Source organism: Conger conger, chromosome 9 (genome assembly GCF_963514075.1).
Source record: "Conger conger chromosome 9, fConCon1.1, whole genome shotgun sequence".
In the NCBI taxonomy this organism is placed as follows: domain Eukaryota; kingdom Metazoa; phylum Chordata; class Actinopteri; order Anguilliformes; family Congridae; genus Conger; species Conger conger.
The window spans coordinates 39,514,718-39,533,276 of NC_083768.1; the positions used below are offsets into that span (position 1 = coordinate 39,514,718).

Genomic DNA, 18,559 nt, shown 5'->3' on the forward strand with positions numbered 1-18,559 from the left:
GCAAGCAGACACTTATTAGACCGGCTTACTCCCAGTTGCTGTCCTGCCTTGCATTAAAATGACTTCAAATAAGAATCAGAATATTGCCAATATGCTTAATTGTTATTTTGTATAGAGGTTTATCAGAGAAAAAATAGCAAATATAAATGAAAGTGTATCCAGAATTCATGTTGTAGCGAATATTGAGGTAAAGGAGGGAGAAGTACCAGGAGAATTATAGGAACGTTAAGACAAATATGACAGCAGGCCATGATGCTGTTTGTCCAATAGTGCTCAGAGGGCTAGGGCAGCTCATTTATACTCCACTGACAGGTTTTTTATGCACTCTCTTAAATCTGGAGAAATGCAAGCTAACTGGAAAGTAGTATAATACCAATTCATGAGATGGGTGAATGTTCTAACCCAGGGAGCTGTTCATCAGTTTAACTTGCATCCAATTTAAAATATTGAATGTATCTTTTTGGTTTATTCCTTGAAAGGAAAAGAACAGTATATTTAGGGATAGCAAATATAGGCTAGTTGTCTCGAATTTAGATGTGGAATTTGATCAATGTAGACATATTCCTTGAATGTCTGCGTTTCACAAAACGGGATCATTGGTATCATATATTTAGCAACGTATACTATTATATATTGACATATAGTACATTCATTTTTCATTGTTGGTGCTGTCCGTGGTTCTGAAACAATGCGAAGCGTTGTTTAGCTAATCGAGAATCAGGTCAGAAAGGACGATCGGTCAGGAAAAAACTCCTTATAAGATTGGCTATGTGATCCTGCGTGAAATCCGATATGTTCTCTCCAAGGCTTTTTACGACTTAACAACATGCAATCCAATGGTATAATATAAAAACAATTTTCAATTTAAGTTGAGAGGGATTTTACTTCATCAAATGTTTTTTTTAATGCTCATTGGATTGGTCACGGTAACGGGTAGACCTACATATGTCATACGTCATTAGATTGATATGAAACTGCAGGCTAAAGAGCGTCAATGCGCTGCATTGTCCTGTTACAACGGCTATGACATGCTCATCAAGTCAGAACCAAATTTTGAACACGTTTTCATGCTCAGTTAATTTAAACCGACTGCTTGTCAAAATGAACGAGCGCAGCGGGGAGTCGTGGAAATAGATAAATATTGAAATCAGAAATTGATGGGCAAATGAAAACACAGAGACGTTGTATGTGGAATATAAGAAGGATCAAATAAAGTTTATAAACACTTGAACTTATATATATATATTTTTAAACAGCTGTTTAAGAGTATTATATTAGCTCTTGATATTTCTGTATGTCTGACTAAGCGTTAGCGTGAGTTGAAAAGCACCTTGACATTTCCATGCCACAAATAATAGACTACATTTTTCCATGCGTCTGTCTTTTGACATTACATTGATTTGGCAGACCCTCATGTCCAGGCATAAAAATGAAGGTATAATGCATTTCGATCGCTATTTGACACCGTTTTCAGTTGGCGAGGGAACGTTGAATAGAGGTTTTCATCAACATGCACAGTGAATTCCAGTTCCATGTCGCGTCTTCTTTTCACAGGAAGGCCGATCAGTAACCCACAAATTAATGCAAGTGTTACCAAACCACGCGCCCCTAGTTTGAAGATACCTATTTATGACACTAAGCAGTGTTAAATTATATTCTGTGATAGCACTTAGAGAGTATAATTGGAGGTTAACTAGTTGCCTTATCGAAATAGTTCTCAAACTGCTGTCGTTAAACGTTAGGCAAAAATCTGATGTTTTAATCAATAGAAAGCAATACGTCACTGGAAAAAACAAACAAACTATATGACCTGTTATCTTCGTCCAAAGCAAAATCACAACACAACAATGAACGATCCAATGAAACAGTTTTGTTAAAATATTTTAATAATTTTATTTAAACAATAATAATGACAAATGTTTTCTGTACGCTGCACAGTCTAGGCCAACATATGTAGCCTTGTGATTTTATGCATTTAACCTGACAAGGAGCATACACTATTTAACGTCACTCCAAAAGATACTGCATTAAGCCTATGGAATAAAAAGCATATATAAATGAACTAAAGACAGCAGCAGCAACCACGACAACAAAAATCACAGCAATCCCCAGCATCAATGCAGTGAGTTTCAAGTTGTCAGAATAAATTAATGTTAAAGTAAACAATAGACAATGAAAGGTATGTAACAAACACGCTGTGGAAATTAAGCCTGTATTTGGTCATTTGACTTCCAAACCGTTGACCTCAGCAGCCGTACCTGCCTGTGTTCTTTTAATCACAGTAATGGGCTATACCTCGGGTAAAATCACTCTATTAACATTGCCATTACAACTGAATTAAACAATGCGAGTATCCACAGGCCTACATGGAGCGTAATAATTGTATAATTAATTAAGTCAGTAATCTTGCAATTGATATGCAGTACGCGTGATTAACGCTTAATAAATGTTAAAAAAGCAGTAATCCTATATGTATGACGTGGGGCCCGTGTAAATATTCTTAATCTCCATATTATCGAAAATGAAATTTAAAAATATGATTTTTTAAAACGACCAAATATCACTTACAACTCGGTATAATGGTTTGCATTATTCACACAATCAAAACACATCCTGAAAAAACGGCCCCACTTTGGTGACTTTGTAAATGGTAACTAGGCATACTAACATGTTTTTTTCTGGTATATTGAAGATGATTCTGATCGGAATAGGTTCTTGATTATTTGCGAAAAGCATTTCGGGCTTGTCCGCACATTGTTAGACGCTGGGTGTATGGTTGTTGAAAAGTGCGCATTTCTCAGGACACGAGGCTGTAACTCCTGCGGTGAATGCGTAACCGCTTTGCTGTTCGTAGCCACCCAAGGCTGGGCCCAGTGCAGGTGTGGGGGGCAGAGAAGTTGTAGAAATAGCTTGACTTTGGTTTAGATAAGCCACCAATCTTCTCATTTCCTCCAACGCCTGCGCCTGCATGAGGATGTAATTTTTGGCCAGGAGTAGAGTAGCAATTTTGGAGAGTTTCCTCACGGAAGGGCTGTGCGCGTATGGGATCACTGACCTCAGCTCGTCCAGCGCATCGTTCAGATCGTGCATGCGCCTCCGCTCACGCGCATTTATGTTCAGCCTCAAACATTTCTGCTGTCCGTTTTTCTTAACTACGAAAGGTTGACCATTGCACACCGACGGGTCTGTGATGTAGAACCTTTCGTCGCTGTCATCGTCCGGGCTCTGTTCCCCGCCGCTGCTCTCTGCTACCATAGTCCCGTCGCCACTTTCCCCGTACCTCTCCCTCATAGATCCGGTAGGTAAACCAAGTGCCACAGCCCGGCCACCGACCAGTACTCCTGGCTGAAGTGCTTCCGAGTCATTTTGATCGAAACAGCTGATTGATGACTGGCGATTCTGAGATGGAAGATCCATATTGGCAATAGATCGAATTGCTTCCATCTTTCGATCGAAACAAACACTGAGAGTTTTGTGGAAAACACCCTCTGTTCAAGTTCGTATTCCGATGCCTTGGGTAGTTTTTATCGGTCCGTTTTTCTCTCACTGTTTCTTCTGTAGTCACGGCTTAAAGTTTTAAAGTCGTCCTCCCACGTTGGCTGTTATCTTACAACGTCTTCTTGTCACTTGGTGTGGGCAGGAGCTCGAACTGTGTCGCTGTCCACAAGCCTGTGCCCTGTCTTGATTCACCCACACGAGATTTTGAACGCGATCAGTGTGAGCTATGTGAGTTGTTATCGTCAAGATTTCTATGCATTAGGATAGAACTCTCTTTCTAGTAGGTTAACGTAAATGGTATCGAATAACGGCCAAGCCTTATCGGTCCCTCGTCGCTGAATCGTGCAGTCATTATTCATGAGGAGAATAGCTGCACGCTGCTTTATAAAAGGCGGCGGGTCTGTTAATCTCACTGCCATCTGTACTGGCAGATGACTGTGTGTGTTTGCCAGGGGTCTGTTGGTAGTTTGACAAATGCCTTTAGCGTTACATGTGGCGAAATTTTTCCCCTCAGTGAGTACAAATGAACGCCTACAACGTTGTATATAGCAATTGTCTGAGAAACTAAAACCTAGTAGCATAGTAACCAATTCATTTTCAGTTTTTTTTTTAAAGGAGATTAACATTAATACCTTCTTCACATTACTTTTGGAAGTTGTCACCTCTTGGATTTAACTGAAGGCTTGTCTATTAATTAGTGTCTTGATATGCACACATTTAAAACCTTTATGTTTTCATCTGCCATATCCGTTGTCTGTAAAATCAGTAGAAAAGGAGCATCGAGTCAAAGTAGCCTACATCGCATCCTGTGAACACAAGGGTAAGGGTTTTATTAAAACAATTTGCATGCGAGGCTTAGACAGGGCCCCAGGTGTGAGCCTCCGTTCATCATCACCACTGATTAAAATTTAATTTTCACTAAATTAGATAATTTTAGAAAATTATACATTTGAATTAAAATTCTCATTTCTCCCACTTAAACTATTCTACTAATATCAGATCGAAGTGGGCGGGCACAAGCTCTGTAATACAAATTCATACATAGTCCCCTGCAAAAGTATTGGAACAACAAGGCCAATTGCTTTGTTTTTGCAAAACTCTGAATACTTTTGTGGTTGAGATAAAAAGATAGAGTTCAGAATTTCAGCTGTTATTTTCTGGTATTTACACCTAGATGTGTTAAACTACTTAGAACATAGCACATTTGGTATTAGACCACCTCATTTTTAGGTGAGCAAAAGTATTGGAACAGAGAGTATTTGAAAGTAAATGAAAGTAAATAAGACTTCATATTTGGTAGCATATCCCTTGCAATAAGTGCAAGTCCCTTCAATCTCTTCAGGAGGTGAAATGCATGCTCAATTGGGTTACGGTCTGGTGATTGACTTGGACAGTCTAAAATCTTACATTTGAAGTCCTTTGTTGTGTTGGCAGTGTGTTTGGGGTCATTGTCTTGCTGCATGATGAAGTTAGTCCCAGTTTGTTTGGACATATTTCTCCATAAGTTGGCAGACATGTTTTTGTAGCCTTCTGAATGAATCCTGCTCCTACCATTATGAGTTATATCATCATTAAAGATTAGTGAGCCCACTCCAGAATCGGCCATGCAAGCCCAAGCCATGACACTTCCTCCACTGTGCTTCACAGATGAGCTCATATGTTTTGGACCATGAGCAGATCCCTTCTTTCTCCGCACTTTGGCCTTTCCATCACTTTAGTAAGGGTTAATCTTGGTCTCATCAGTCTCTGTACTTCTAATACCAATTCTCAGGCAAACCCAAGGCTAAAACCAAGAGTAGGCTATTGTTTAACCAATCAATCTAACAGGATACATCTGGGCAAAAGAAACACCTGTCAGTCACATGTTCCAATACTTTCGCCCACCTAAAAATTGGGTGGTCTGATACAAAAGGTGAGAAGTTGTAACAAATCTAGATAAAAATACCAGGAAATAAAAGCTGAAATTCTGATGTGTCATCTCATGTACATCTTTTGACTGTCAGTGTCAGCAAGTTCAAGGAATTTAAGTAGCTGTTCCAATACCTTTGGAGGAGAATTTAAGTCTCCACCGAGCCAAGCAATGTGGGTGTGATCTCAGCGGTTTGGTGATCATTGAACTGCAATCTTTATGCAGTACCATCTGCAATAATATCTCAACGAATGTTGTCACTCTGCAGCAACTTACACATGTATGCTCAGCCAAATATCCATAGTATATTTTCAATAAACATGAAAGTGGATATTATTACAAGAATGTACATTTAACTTTAAAAAAAGTTTGAGAGGTTTGATATGCTTTATGAGAATGATGGTACATACAGAAGAGGATGCAGCACAGGAAAGCAGGTGACTAGGGCAACAATCCTGTACAATAGAAAGGAAGAAACTGGTGGGGGAAAAAAATCTATGTATTTAGTGATCAAGCAATGGAAATATAGTTGACAGAACATCAATTTGTCTGTATACACAGTGGAGTACTGGGACTAGGAAGGAAGGAGAATGTAAGGACTAGCATTTTCACTTTCTCTGATTCTTCAGTGGCTCTGGGGAGCATTAACCATCTCAAATCATAATGTGGGCGAGACACCATGCTGGACGTGTTCTACACGTTTAGACTTAGGAAACAGCTGATGGACGTGAGGTTTGTACAGGTTTCAGCTTATGTCTCTCAGGGTCACAAGAAATGAATTGTCTGACAGGCTGGCTGGTGTTGCTGTTACAATGAGGCAGGTTAATGTCTGTCTTAGCTCCATAGGTGGCAGAGCCTTTTCCTATCGTGCTCCTTTCCTGTGGAATGAATTGCCTGCTCATGTACGGGGTGCAGACACTATCACCTTATTTAAAGCTAGGCTTAAAACGTATCTCTTTAGTCTGTCCTATAGTTGAGTGGCAGGAGTGGGTGGCTGGCATAAGCTATAGAGTCTCTGGTGGACTTGGCGGTCAGTGCTGTCAGTGGATCATTGTTGGTAGTGCTGTGTTAAGCATAACCAGTCATGGTCTGGTGGTGTCTGTCTCAAGCCTGCCCTCAAGGCTGTGTTGGCCACTGCCTCCGTTTCCCTTAGCTATGCTGCCATAGCCTTATTCTGCCGGGGTTCTCCTTATCGCACGCAGGCACCTCTCCCTCCTGCTGTGATTGATCTATTACTATCTGGACCCCCTAATAATGTTACTTTCCTCTTCTCCCCACTCTGGGAACCTGCCCAGAGCACTAGCCCAACTTTTCCTGCGCACCTCCTCCTGGCCCGGAGCTCCAGCCCAAGACCAGCCGTACAACTGATTCAGCTGTAGCACCAAGCCTGTCCCCTTGCCTGACAGTGCCACCCATTGGTGTTCCTGCCATCCCTCAACCTCGTCGCTGTTTCATGTTTATAATATATATATATTGGACATTTATGTACTTTTATTTAATCTGATCTTCTGTTTAAAACCATTCTTTCTTCAAACCGGTGTCAACCAGCAGCAGATGGGTTCCCCTACTGAGTTCTGCTCAAGGTTTCTTCCTGTTTCCAGGGAATTTTTCCTTGCCACTGTTGCCCTAGGCGTACTCTTGTAGCCCAGTTTCTCTGTAAAGCTGCTTGGCAACAAAGGCCCTTTGTAAAAAGCGCTATACAAATAAAAATTGAATTAGCTGGGCAGAGGTCAATAGCCTGGCCAAAGGATTAAATTATAATTACAATGATTGAATTATAATCATACAATTATACAATTATATAAATAACACACAACTGGCAAACACATGTCCCCAATGCTCTGTTTATTTGTAATATGCAGGATTGATAGGAGTTCCCTGGGTGTTATGTAAAAACCTGGGGCCTGTGCAAATGCAGTCCCTTTGGGTTCCCATCCCAAAGTTTTGAATCCAGGCTTTTTCAGCCCCCCCTATTGTTATTGTTCCAACTACGACACCCTGACCAGGAACATATTAACATAACTAATGGCAAAGGTGCAATAGTCAGGAAAAGTCTACCAGGCACATCTTACATTTCTGTGGTCATTAAAAAAATTGAGTTGTCAAAATTAACCACTGGGCGGCACGGATGGTGCAGTGGGTAGCACTGCCGCCTCACAGCAAGGAGGTCTCCCCGTGTTTGCGTGGGTTTCCTCCGGGTACTCCGGTTTCCTCCCGCAGTCCAAAGACATGCAGGTTAGGCTGATTGGAAAGTCTAAATTGCCCATAGCTATGAGTGTGTGAGTGAATGGTGTGTGTGCCCTGCGATGGACTGGCGACCTGTCCAGGGTGTATTCCTGCCTTCCGCCCAATGTATGCTGGGATAGGCTCCAGCCCCCCTGCGACCCTGTTCAGGATAAGCGGGTTAGGATAATGAATGAATGAATGAAAAATCAACCACTTGGATTTTCAGTGGCCGTCTTCTCGTCTCCAACCTCCAGCACAGTAGGTGGCGGTAATGTACGATGGACGTAATAAACACCAAGGAAGAAGAAGTTGAAGTCCATTTCCCATGCCGTTTCCTCATTCAATAATGTTGAAGAAACTGATTGGTTTATTGTGCAGTGGTCACAGAGTCAGATTTACATTAACATACAGAAGATTTGACAAAATAGCAGCCATAGCCAGGGTAAATGCAAAATAGCAACGTTTGGGCGAGTATGGGTAAGTTATGCTCCTGGGTTTGCATTTTTCTTTTAATCACGAGACAGATGTGGGCCGACACGTCTGTTGCACCGTACAACTAGGCCATGTCTGTCAGGGATTCGGACCACATAAAATGATGTGTGTCGCATGAATAAGACAGATTGCTCATAAAAGTTTTCTACTAGCCGTTTTCTAACAGCACTTGCAGTTCAAAGCTTGGAATATTACTGAGTTCATTATCACTTGATTGTACAATTGTATCTTTATGATGACTAAACAACCTTTTTTAGTAGCCTAAATCAGCCAGCAAATCTGGCTTCATTGCGCATAATTTTAATTTTAATGATCAAATACCGCTGTGTGAGACAAATTCCTATGATGTGTTCCAACAATGTGTTCTATCTACTCGGTGTGAGATTTTTTTTTGCCGTAAATTGAACAAATCACCTGAAACCGCATACAGGTGAAAAAGCCTATAAGTGTATTCAGTGTGGGAGGTGTTTTAGCAATGCATCTATCTTCAAGGGACACCTTCATACATGTGAAAAGCCCCAAAATTGTTCTGCATATGGGAGGTGTATTGTCTTTTAAAAAGAAAACGTGCCAGATGATTCCTATAGGTAAAAAGCCCTTCAAGTGTGTTCAGTGTGGGGAGTCCAACAGTCATTCCTCAAGTTTAAATCATCACCTGATAATTCAATCAGATGAAAAGCCTTGTCTAGTGCATACTTTAAATACCCCATTTCAAAAACAAAACGAAGTTTTGCACAGGAAAAAGACAATGTAAAGTGTATAAACTGTTGAAACTGTTTTAGTAATTGCATTTAAACACAATGTAAAAACATTGATTCAAAGAAAAAATATGTCATCCATGATAACTCCCCATAGACCTAAATACATTTTCTGAATGATTATTTGGCCTTTATTAAAAATGGAAGCAAAACCTGAGTTGAAGACTCAGAAAATATTTTTGGAGAGCTGGACTGACCCCTGCTTACAACACAAAAACAACAACAAAAATTATTCAGTCTTGCTGCTTTCTGAAGAACAATTCCAGAAAGTTCCATACTCTGTGGCATGCAACTGATCACCCGGCACATATGACTACCCAGCAGAATTTTGTGAACATTTACGAACATTCATATCACCTTTGTTTATGGCAATGCTTACAAAAGTTTTTGAAATCTGCTGTTCTGTGTTAATAAAACCTAATGAACCCTTCCTGTTGTTCAAGACTCTTCAGCATCAAAGCAACTGTGTTAGCTCTAATTCGCCCAGACAGACTTGTGTATTAAAGGAAGACAATTATCCAGTGATACTCAATTCGATTCATACGTCCAAAGAGATAAATCCCCCAATCGTAATATTCCCATGAGAAACTGAGGCGGAATTTTACAAATTGGATTAAAATTGTGAATAACACCTTTTTTTCAGTGATTACAAATGGATATAACTCAAGTCAGTTTCAGCCACACGGAGGAACCAAGGATGCCAACTCCCGCTGTTCTCTCTACCCACTCAGACTGTCTGTTCACTAAATGTGTCAAAACACGTTTTCAGCGCTGCAAATAAGCATTTCTATTAACCGTGTGTAAAGTTATTTAGTACACATTTCATTAAATGTCTCAACGGTAGACAAAATTGGCTGAAATCGCCATCTAGTGGCAATACATAGTTGCTACAAATGCCAAAGGTCCTGCGTTAAAAAAATTTTTTTTAAAGGCAAGCATGTCCAACTCAGCCCGTCTCTAGATGTGACGTGCTTCCAGTTAATCTATCAAATGTGGTTACAGTTAGCCTTAGTTTTAGCCTTGGGGTTACAGCTGGGGTCAGGGGCAGCACATCAGTGGATGAGATTGCCTTGAGGTTTTCTTTTTGACAGTTGTAGCAGACAGTTATCTGTGGTTATGAAGGCCTTTATTTTTTTTTATTTTTTTTTGTTGGTTTATTTAACAGGGACAGTTCACATTAATAAACATTGCTGTGAATGCACCAGAGTTGGCCAAGAGGTTATTTTTCATCTGTAGTCCTAGGCAGATATACATTTATTTTTCCAAATTTGCGAGAGAGCAAGAGAGAAAGAAAGATTACATTTTATTTATCCTGATGAGTCCAGTTGAGAGTATTTGTTTTGAAGGGAGCCCTGCCCAAGAGGTTACAGCACCCAGCTTGAAATGTGATGCAGTGAGTACAAAAGGAATTATGTGAGCTTTGTGTATCATTAGGTAAGGGTAAGAAAAAATATTTCACGATTTGTCCGGAAAAATACTTTGTCAGTGACTCTGAGCCTTCAGGCACACTGGACGGGGTAGTTTGCATATGCACTTACAGCAGAGCGTAACTGTAAATGTAAATGTAGCAGCTAGCAGCAGGAATGACAATAAAGAAAAATAGTCCCTTTTCTCATTGCGCTAACTCCAACAAACCACACGATGGCAGCACTGACGTTTGCAGGCAGCCAACAAACTGCTCAGTCCTGCTCTATCACATGAACTGTTGAGTTGAGAGGATTAGGATGAAAACCACGACTAGTAGTTATTTATAAAATCCCACTTTGATGTGGAGGTGATCATATCTCTACTTAGTTTGTACAAATGACCTGGTTGTTATGTGGTGGTCCTGTGTGCGAGGTCCACTGTGTTTGTGCTTTAGGAATAACATTTACGGTGCTGTGAAAACGTATTTGCCCTATTCCTGATTTTCTCTATTTTTGCACATTTGTCACCCTGAATGGTTTCAGATCTTAAGACAAAATGTAATTTCACAAAGGGAAGCTGATTAAACATAAAACATTTTATAAATTATTGTTTCATTTATATAATGAAAAAAAGTTATCAAATACCCATATCACCCATATGAAAACGTAAAACCTCCCTTAAACATTTGATTTTGACTGTTCTTTCTGTATACTAAATTGTGTCTACAGATCTGAAACCATTCAGTGTGACAAATATGCAATAATAGTGGAAATCATGAAGGGAAAAATACTTTTTCATGGCATTATATACTTGATAAACAATATTAGGCATGAGGAGTGCAAGAAATGTTGAAATATGGTAAATTACTATTTCCAGCATTCAAAGGTAATTGTAAAGCACATTAACATTTCTATTGAAGTTTATTTGAGATATCACAGGTGCATAAGACCCAGTTTTAAGCAACATATTTATTTTTATAATCATCTTAAGATTATGATTACGTTTGAATCCAAAAACATTTTTAAATGAGGCCCCTGGGTTGCAAGTGAAATTAGTGCACTGTGGGGAACACTGTCTGAACAAGGTACTTTATACTTTAGCATTTCCATCATCTTCATTAACCATAGAAGAAGAGAAAGCACTGTACTGAAACTGATAAACATTGCCAGGGAATGTCACATCACAAAGCTTATGTACTTATTTTCAAGAAAAAGATTAAATTAAATGATGCATAATGTGCTTTTATAATATAAATGTCATTTGAAATGCTCAGTGTTTAGTCCAGGGTGTGTATTAATGTAGGAGAGCTCCAGCAGCAATGTTTCAGTGCATGACATAGCAGTAGTGTCACCTGGAGAGGGAAGGATTTCAGTCGGTGGGGTGTCCATGTCCCATCCCACACTTGTGAACTGTCAGATACCTGTAATCCTCATTTACAAGCATGCATACTGTATGAAGCCCCCTCCTGACTGTGTGTGCGTGAGGATACTTGGTGGAGTGAAGAGAAACAGCAGACGTGTGTGCTTCGCAGGAGACCCTGTGCTTCTCTGCACTCTGCAGAATGTAAATCGAGGCTTTGAGCAATGGAGCAATGGATGGACCTGGCGGTCAAGCTGTATGTTCACGCCTGTTTTCCGTTCTGGTTCCTCAGTGGTGGAATGACTTGCCTACCACTGTCAGGACAGCAGAATCCCTCCCCCGACGCAGACTAAAAACTCACCTTTTCAAACTGTACCTTAGTCCTCCCTCCTGATTTCCCCCGCCCCCCTTTCTGATAGCCCTATCCCTCTTGTCTAACCCCAAAAAAAAGGAAAAAAAAAGAAATTGCACTTATGATGACTATATGTTTAGAACAGCATTTCATGTGTATTTTCCTAGTTATGGATGTGATGCTTTGACTTGTGGAAGAACCTATGCACTTGTAAGTCGCTTTAGATTAAAAGCGTCTGCCAAATGACTAAAATGGAAATGTAATGTAAATGTAATGGATATAAACATAGCAGAGCTTTCCAAATTTAGAGAAAATGTGTAATTCTGCCCTATATGTTGATTGCATGTTTACATTGATTTGATGTCTGTGTTTGCATATAATGCTTTGTTTGATGTAATCATTTTTAGTTTTTCAGAATTAAAACACAACTAAAACTTTTAAGTAACATTTTTAATGAATTCTAAGAAATGAATTCCCCACTATTATTCTTTAACATCTAGCACAGCAAAGTGGTAATTTATGCAATATAAATATATAGAATATTGACAGCATTAATGTGGTGAGGGTTTTTTATGTGTCCCTATTGCTAAAAACAAACACATTTCAGCCGATTAATATCAGCCTAAAAGTGTAATGGCATTAAAAAAAATTATAGGCAGGTGATATATTTTTTTAAGTGCTCTTAACTGTAGTGAAGAAAAATGTCACAGTAGCTTGTTTGGATGTATTAAGACACCACTGAACAAAACTGAAAGTGGAAATTAATTATGATCCCTAATGTGCTTATGTGCAAATCTGAATGCATTACTTCAGAACTTGGGACCGTGCTTAATTTGCATAATTACCTGGGTCTGCAAGTACCATGGAGAAATAAAGGCAGATCAACTGATGAGGTGAGAAATGAGTGCTTGCATATTCATTAATATTATATGCACCCGTGAAAGATCACAGGCTTTAACTCCTGTGTGGAATATGTCCTGTTTTATTTTTGATTTAACATTTCGGTCATGAGGCTGAAAAACTATATTTTATCTGAAAATTCTCAATTTGATGAAAAGCTGTCAGATATGCATTAGAGACATTCTCACACAAGTGAGTAAAAGGCATATTGAGTTTGGATCATAATCAGACCTCCCCATTTCATATCCTTTGCATTCCACTCTTGTTATTGTATATATTTCTCTGCACCTAGCTCTTCTGCGCTCTTGAAGTTGCTTTCGAAGTTTAAACACACGACAACACCAAACGTACCCACTGCTGTAATCCCAAAACAGTCTTCATTTTCTGCCATGCCCTGCGTGTGTGTGTGTGTGTGTGTGTGTGTGTGTGTGTGTGTGTGTGTGTGTGTGTGTGCGTGCGTGTATGTGTGTGTGTGTGCGTGTGCGTGTGCGTGTGCGTGTGCGTGTACGTATGCGTGTGTGTGTATGTGTGTGTGTGTGTGTGTGCGTTTGCGTGTGCATGTGTGTATGTGTGTGTGTGTGTGTGTGTGTGTGTGTGTGTGTGTGTGTGTGTGTGTGTGGCGTCATGCTATGACCATTGCCAAAGGGGTTCTAGGAGAGACAAGGGACAGAGGAAAATATTTTATTGTGACATGAGGATGCTGGAGAGATTTGCAGTGGCTGTAACAATTGTGTTACGTAAATGCATAAATCTCTTCAAAACATTTCTTACAGCCCAACTCGTCCCTCACAACTCACCATACCCACCTACAGTTGTTACCATTGTTGCATTAATTATAAACACACACACTTACAATAATAATAGCAATAACAATAACAATGTTTTATTAAGAGTTGTTTGCAACATTGGTCTTATGTTCGACTTATATTTACTTATATCAGCCACCACTAGGAGGCAGAAGACTCAACAAAAAATTCCAGCTATAATTCCAGAGGTAAAATAATTCTAGTTAACAATGACATGTTATACTATTTCTTGTTACACTTTTGTTCATTACTTGTCAGTCTCTTTAAATTATGACCATGCACGAAGGATTCAGAATAGGTTTCCATGATCTTATCTACTTTGCAATACAATAAATAATGTCTTTTTTTACGTCTATACCATATCGTGTATGTTCTAAACTGTGTGTAGGGGGATAATTAACCATTTATCGAGACGGAAAGCCTTCAGTTCTTGTTTAGCAGTGTGTATGCTGTTGTTATCATATAGGTATATGGGGACATCACGAGGGAACCGTGTAAAATGGCTTCATAGATGCTATACGACCATACAGAGAAATAGTCGGAACTAATGGCTTCCATGAGATGGCTACTCGTACCATTGCAGATCCACCACTGTGTTTAACAATTAGCAACAGACACTGTGGTTTGAACGACTCATTTTGCGTTTTCCCAACATGAACATCAACCCGTTCACATAAAATATATCTCATCGGGCCATAATGCTTTTTTCCATTGCTACCATAAATATATGTAGTCTACCAGCTTTGCGAAGCTCATACTGTAATTCTTATTGAGATGGGCTTACATAGGTGCTGTTTAGTTGCTTCAAAGTTCAATTCGAATTTTATGTAGTGTTTCTGTTATTTCGTTCAACTACTGTACTTGCGCAATGCATTGTTATGTCCCAGTCGTAGATGACACAATTGGTACAAAAAACATGTGTACCGCAGTGGAATGAGTTCAGCACCAAGACAGGCGGACAGCGCTTCCATGTTCTGGAACCTGCCTGTACTATTGCTCGTTTCAACCTTACGGTTCTTGTTTATATAGCAAATTAGACGTAATTTTCTTATTCATTTTTTACAGAATGCTACTTATACGAATGAATCCTCCATTTATATTTTGTTTTTAAAATGCCAGTCAAGATGGAGGCTATCCTCACTAAGAATTATGTTAAATGTAATAGTATATTTATACGTATTTTCAATTGCTCTAGCTTTTTTTGTTGTCGTGGGGTTTAAATGTTGCAGGTTGAAGGCCTCGCTCTTGGCATTCACCGCGTGCCTTAATTGTATGACATTAAATCAAGGTCCGCTGTGAACACGGAGAGCGAGCCTCGGATCACGAGGCGACGCGCGAAGAACCTCAAACGCTGCGGCGTCGCCCCTGTTTGCTTCATACTGCATTTTTATAAGGATGACTAAACACACGAAAATGCACGTGGGTTCCTAGTCCTGAGGCGTATTTTCCGCTGGCATTCCGTGACTGTTCCACGCAGTCTCTTAATAATTCGTCGAGGTACAGTGAGGATGTAGTATCTTATTTCCGTAGAGGCCGAACTTAATACCCCTTTTCTATCCCAAGAGACCCTCAAAGTCCATCTTGCATTGCATTTAAAATATTCTGCAAATTCCGCAGTTTAAATCTCCTCTGTGCGGCCCCTTGATTTGCAAAGCCGAATGCGACCAACAGCTTTAAGCGTCCACACGTTTTGGTGGATAATTCATTCACGCAATGCACTTTCGGCATATACGGTTAAAATTGTCCCCATCAGTGGATTTTGGAGTTCTCTTCAAAACGACTGCAAGCCAGAATCCAGCCTGGGTGAAAAGGGGCGGTCCATTGCATCTCCTTCAAAGGATGTATGCGTTGACAGCGGAATATCGGCGATAGCCTTCAGCCACGTCCGTTCAGGCGCCTACAGAAAGAAAGACACAAAAACGTACAAGTCAGATGCAAAAGCTGCATAATGAACGACACTACAAATGCTAACAAAGTCGCTGTTTTTCTTTGCATTTCTTTTCTTTTCGCCGCATCATTTCAATAGCCTATAGCAAGAGGACGAATGTAATTTCAGAATTCGACAAACCGCCACCAAATTCCCCACTAACATGCATACGATCTGAAATAGCACTTGGAGAAAATGATGAACGGAGACCGACGAAAATAATTAGATTGGTAGCAGGCCCTTGTAGCTACCATACAAAGCGATTGGATAAAATGCGGCTGCGTAGCAGTTTACATTCTTTCTCCAGAGTGGGTTCTCAAATTCAAGAGCTGCGTCCAATTCCCATATAATACCACAGTCAACCAACAGCATAGCGCATTCTCCTCCCTCGTGTTAATATTCGTGCCGACGAAAATGCGCAAATGTGTTTCCATCTCCGTGTCTGTAAATTGCACCGGTTTACACTACAGCCTTTTCTTCCTGTGCGCTAAACCAGACTTTGAGATTAATGGCTCTCCAGCCAAACAAATACGGCATCTGCCTTCAGCAAAAGCGGATTACATGGGGGGTCGGTGACGTCACGAGGCAGACAGATGTTTGCTACCAAAGTCCTGATCATCTCTCTGTGTCCTTGAAACTAAAGCGCGTGCGTGTAAATCCTGATTTCGACCTGAACAGGCTGTGCCTCACCTGTTGTAATTTGTAGAATGCTTGCAATCCATTCGGTCAAAATAAATATTCCGTGTAATATAATTTCGAATTATGTTTGTACATAGTCGATGACTTCTGTGCACAAATGAATTAACATAATTCATTGTGTGTTTAGTCTCTCGTTCTCTTTTATTCATAATGGCTGCGGGTCCACAGATTAACCATGATTCAATACAGCAATGGAATTCTGCTGTAGTTTTAGTCAAGGGCGACATCTTGAGACGCCGCCTGCATAAACAAAGCTTTACATCGTGTCACAGTGATATAATTAGCCTTCATGTATGCAAATCTCTCTTCCCCTTTCTCTCATACACGCGTGCACGCACTTGTGTGATGACTAAGTCGAAAAGTGCTATGTGACCTACTTAGCCACAGTTTTACTACATTTCGCTGTCCAAGGTTTTGAAGAGGACTATAATGTTGCACGCACGCGCGCACTCATACACACAAACGAGCGCGCAGCCACACACACACAATTACCACAAGTAATTCAAATGAAAACAAAACAAGAAACTATACGTTGTAGCTATATTTTTCTTGTAAAGATGAATAAATACAACATTGAAAATGATAAATATGTATTATAATGTCCCTTTTCACCCATTACTGAAACTGTGTTACAGAATTAAAGTGACAAAGAGAAACTGTACTGATGGCCCTACTTCATTGGAAAGACGTGTAGGCAACAGTCTACATCACTGGTAGCAAATGACAAAATTCTGTATGACCGCACCTTGTATTTTATGCATCATATAAGCCAAATAAGCGTACTCTGTATACTGTCACCACATAAGGATGATTTAACAATGCCTTCTTCGAGATCTTGTCTAAATATATTTGGTGTGATGTTTACGTAACGTATGCAGAACAGAGTGGTGTATTGCCTGAACAACTCGTTTCAAGTATGACAATAAAATGAATTGGTACCTGCTGCAGTGATGGTATAGTACGCAGTAATGGTAAACATCGGATTATACATTACTTTCACGTGTAAGATTTTTGGAAATTATTATGAATAATTCCATCTGTGAGTTAAGAGAACTAGTCAATACAGTGAACGACACTTGTGACTCTTGAAAACCAGTTTAAAAGCGCCATTACTGCCCTACTACTTCACCGCCATCCGACTAAATAAAGCATATTTTAAACAACACTAAGCCAGCGCCATTGCTTTCTGGAAAAATGATAATTTAGCACAGAATTACACAATTTAATTGAACACGGCCACAAAGACTGTGAAATATGTTGCTAGGCTATTCAGCAGTGCTGCAATGCCTCTGCGTCTCAGCGGCCGTGGCCTCACCGTGCATTATGTAACTGCCTTACCCCGCACGTGCGAAGACGGTTAGGTGGTCGTCGCTTAATAATTTTAAGGGGAATACTCCTGCCCTTCAGACGTGCGGCGTATCGGTGTCTGCATTCCGTTAGGGCGTTTGTAATTTGAGAGGCACGTTGCGTTACCGCGCTGGTATTCTGAAGACGAGCAACGACAGGCAAGCACATAGGCTACTAACTGTTATAGTTACTGTCAAAAAACAGGTCTTTTTCGAAATGTGTATGTATAATTCATCACATGAAATGGTCTGTAAATCATCCATACTTACAGGCTGTAGTTTCATGGTCGACACAAAACACGATCGCGCGTCGTAGGCACATATTGCCCGGTTAACAATCCATTTTGAACGGCATAGGTTTTGTTTACGTGAATGATCAGTTCAATAATTACTCGTATTTCGCTTCCGCCATGAATGTAATCTCTGAAATTGGAATCAGAAAAGCACAGTCCATGTTTCGCTAGCTGCAGCTTCCATTTGCTTCTGAGGTATTCGGTTGTCGCGGCAAGGCATGACTGATTTTTTTCTTTTTCAAAAGTGGGTGGGCAGGTCGTCCCTGCATAACAATGAGTTAAATCTCGCACTGCCACCCCCCCCCCCCCCCTTCCAAAAAAACTAACGCACACAATGCAGTATACCCTACAGTACCATTACCAGTAAGCAATTAGGCGACTCATTCTGTACAAAGGGATCAGCAATTAAAATTCAAATAGAAAGATAAGTACAATAAAGTTACAGGCTATTTAAATGTGATTTAAATGTGCTGCAGAGTTGATATTCTGATACTGCCGGATAACGGGCGCAGAGTTCACCGTAGAGCCTCCTAATCCTGCAATATTGCCTATGCCAATTGTCACACTGTCCCGTATATATTTATTCT

General features: G+C 40.1%; 1 protein-coding gene across 1 annotated transcript; it reads right to left on the minus strand.

Moving 5' to 3' along the window:
• Positions 1 to 1,868: 1,868 nt before the first annotated feature.
• Positions 1,869 to 3,834, minus strand: LOC133137836 (class E basic helix-loop-helix protein 22-like). The gene has a single exon (XM_061256209.1). The coding sequence runs from the start codon at positions 3,442 to 3,444 to the stop codon at positions 2,758 to 2,760; it is 687 nt and encodes a 228-aa protein (XP_061112193.1). The 5' UTR covers positions 3,445 to 3,834; the 3' UTR covers positions 1,869 to 2,757.
• Positions 3,835 to 18,559: the final 14,725 nt, after the last annotated feature.

What these genes read in the sequence shown, in the direction of transcription:
- LOC133137836 (XM_061256209.1), bottom strand. Translation starts at nt 3,444, where the DNA reads ATGGAAGCAATTCGATCTATTGCCAATATGGATCTTCCATCTCAGAAT.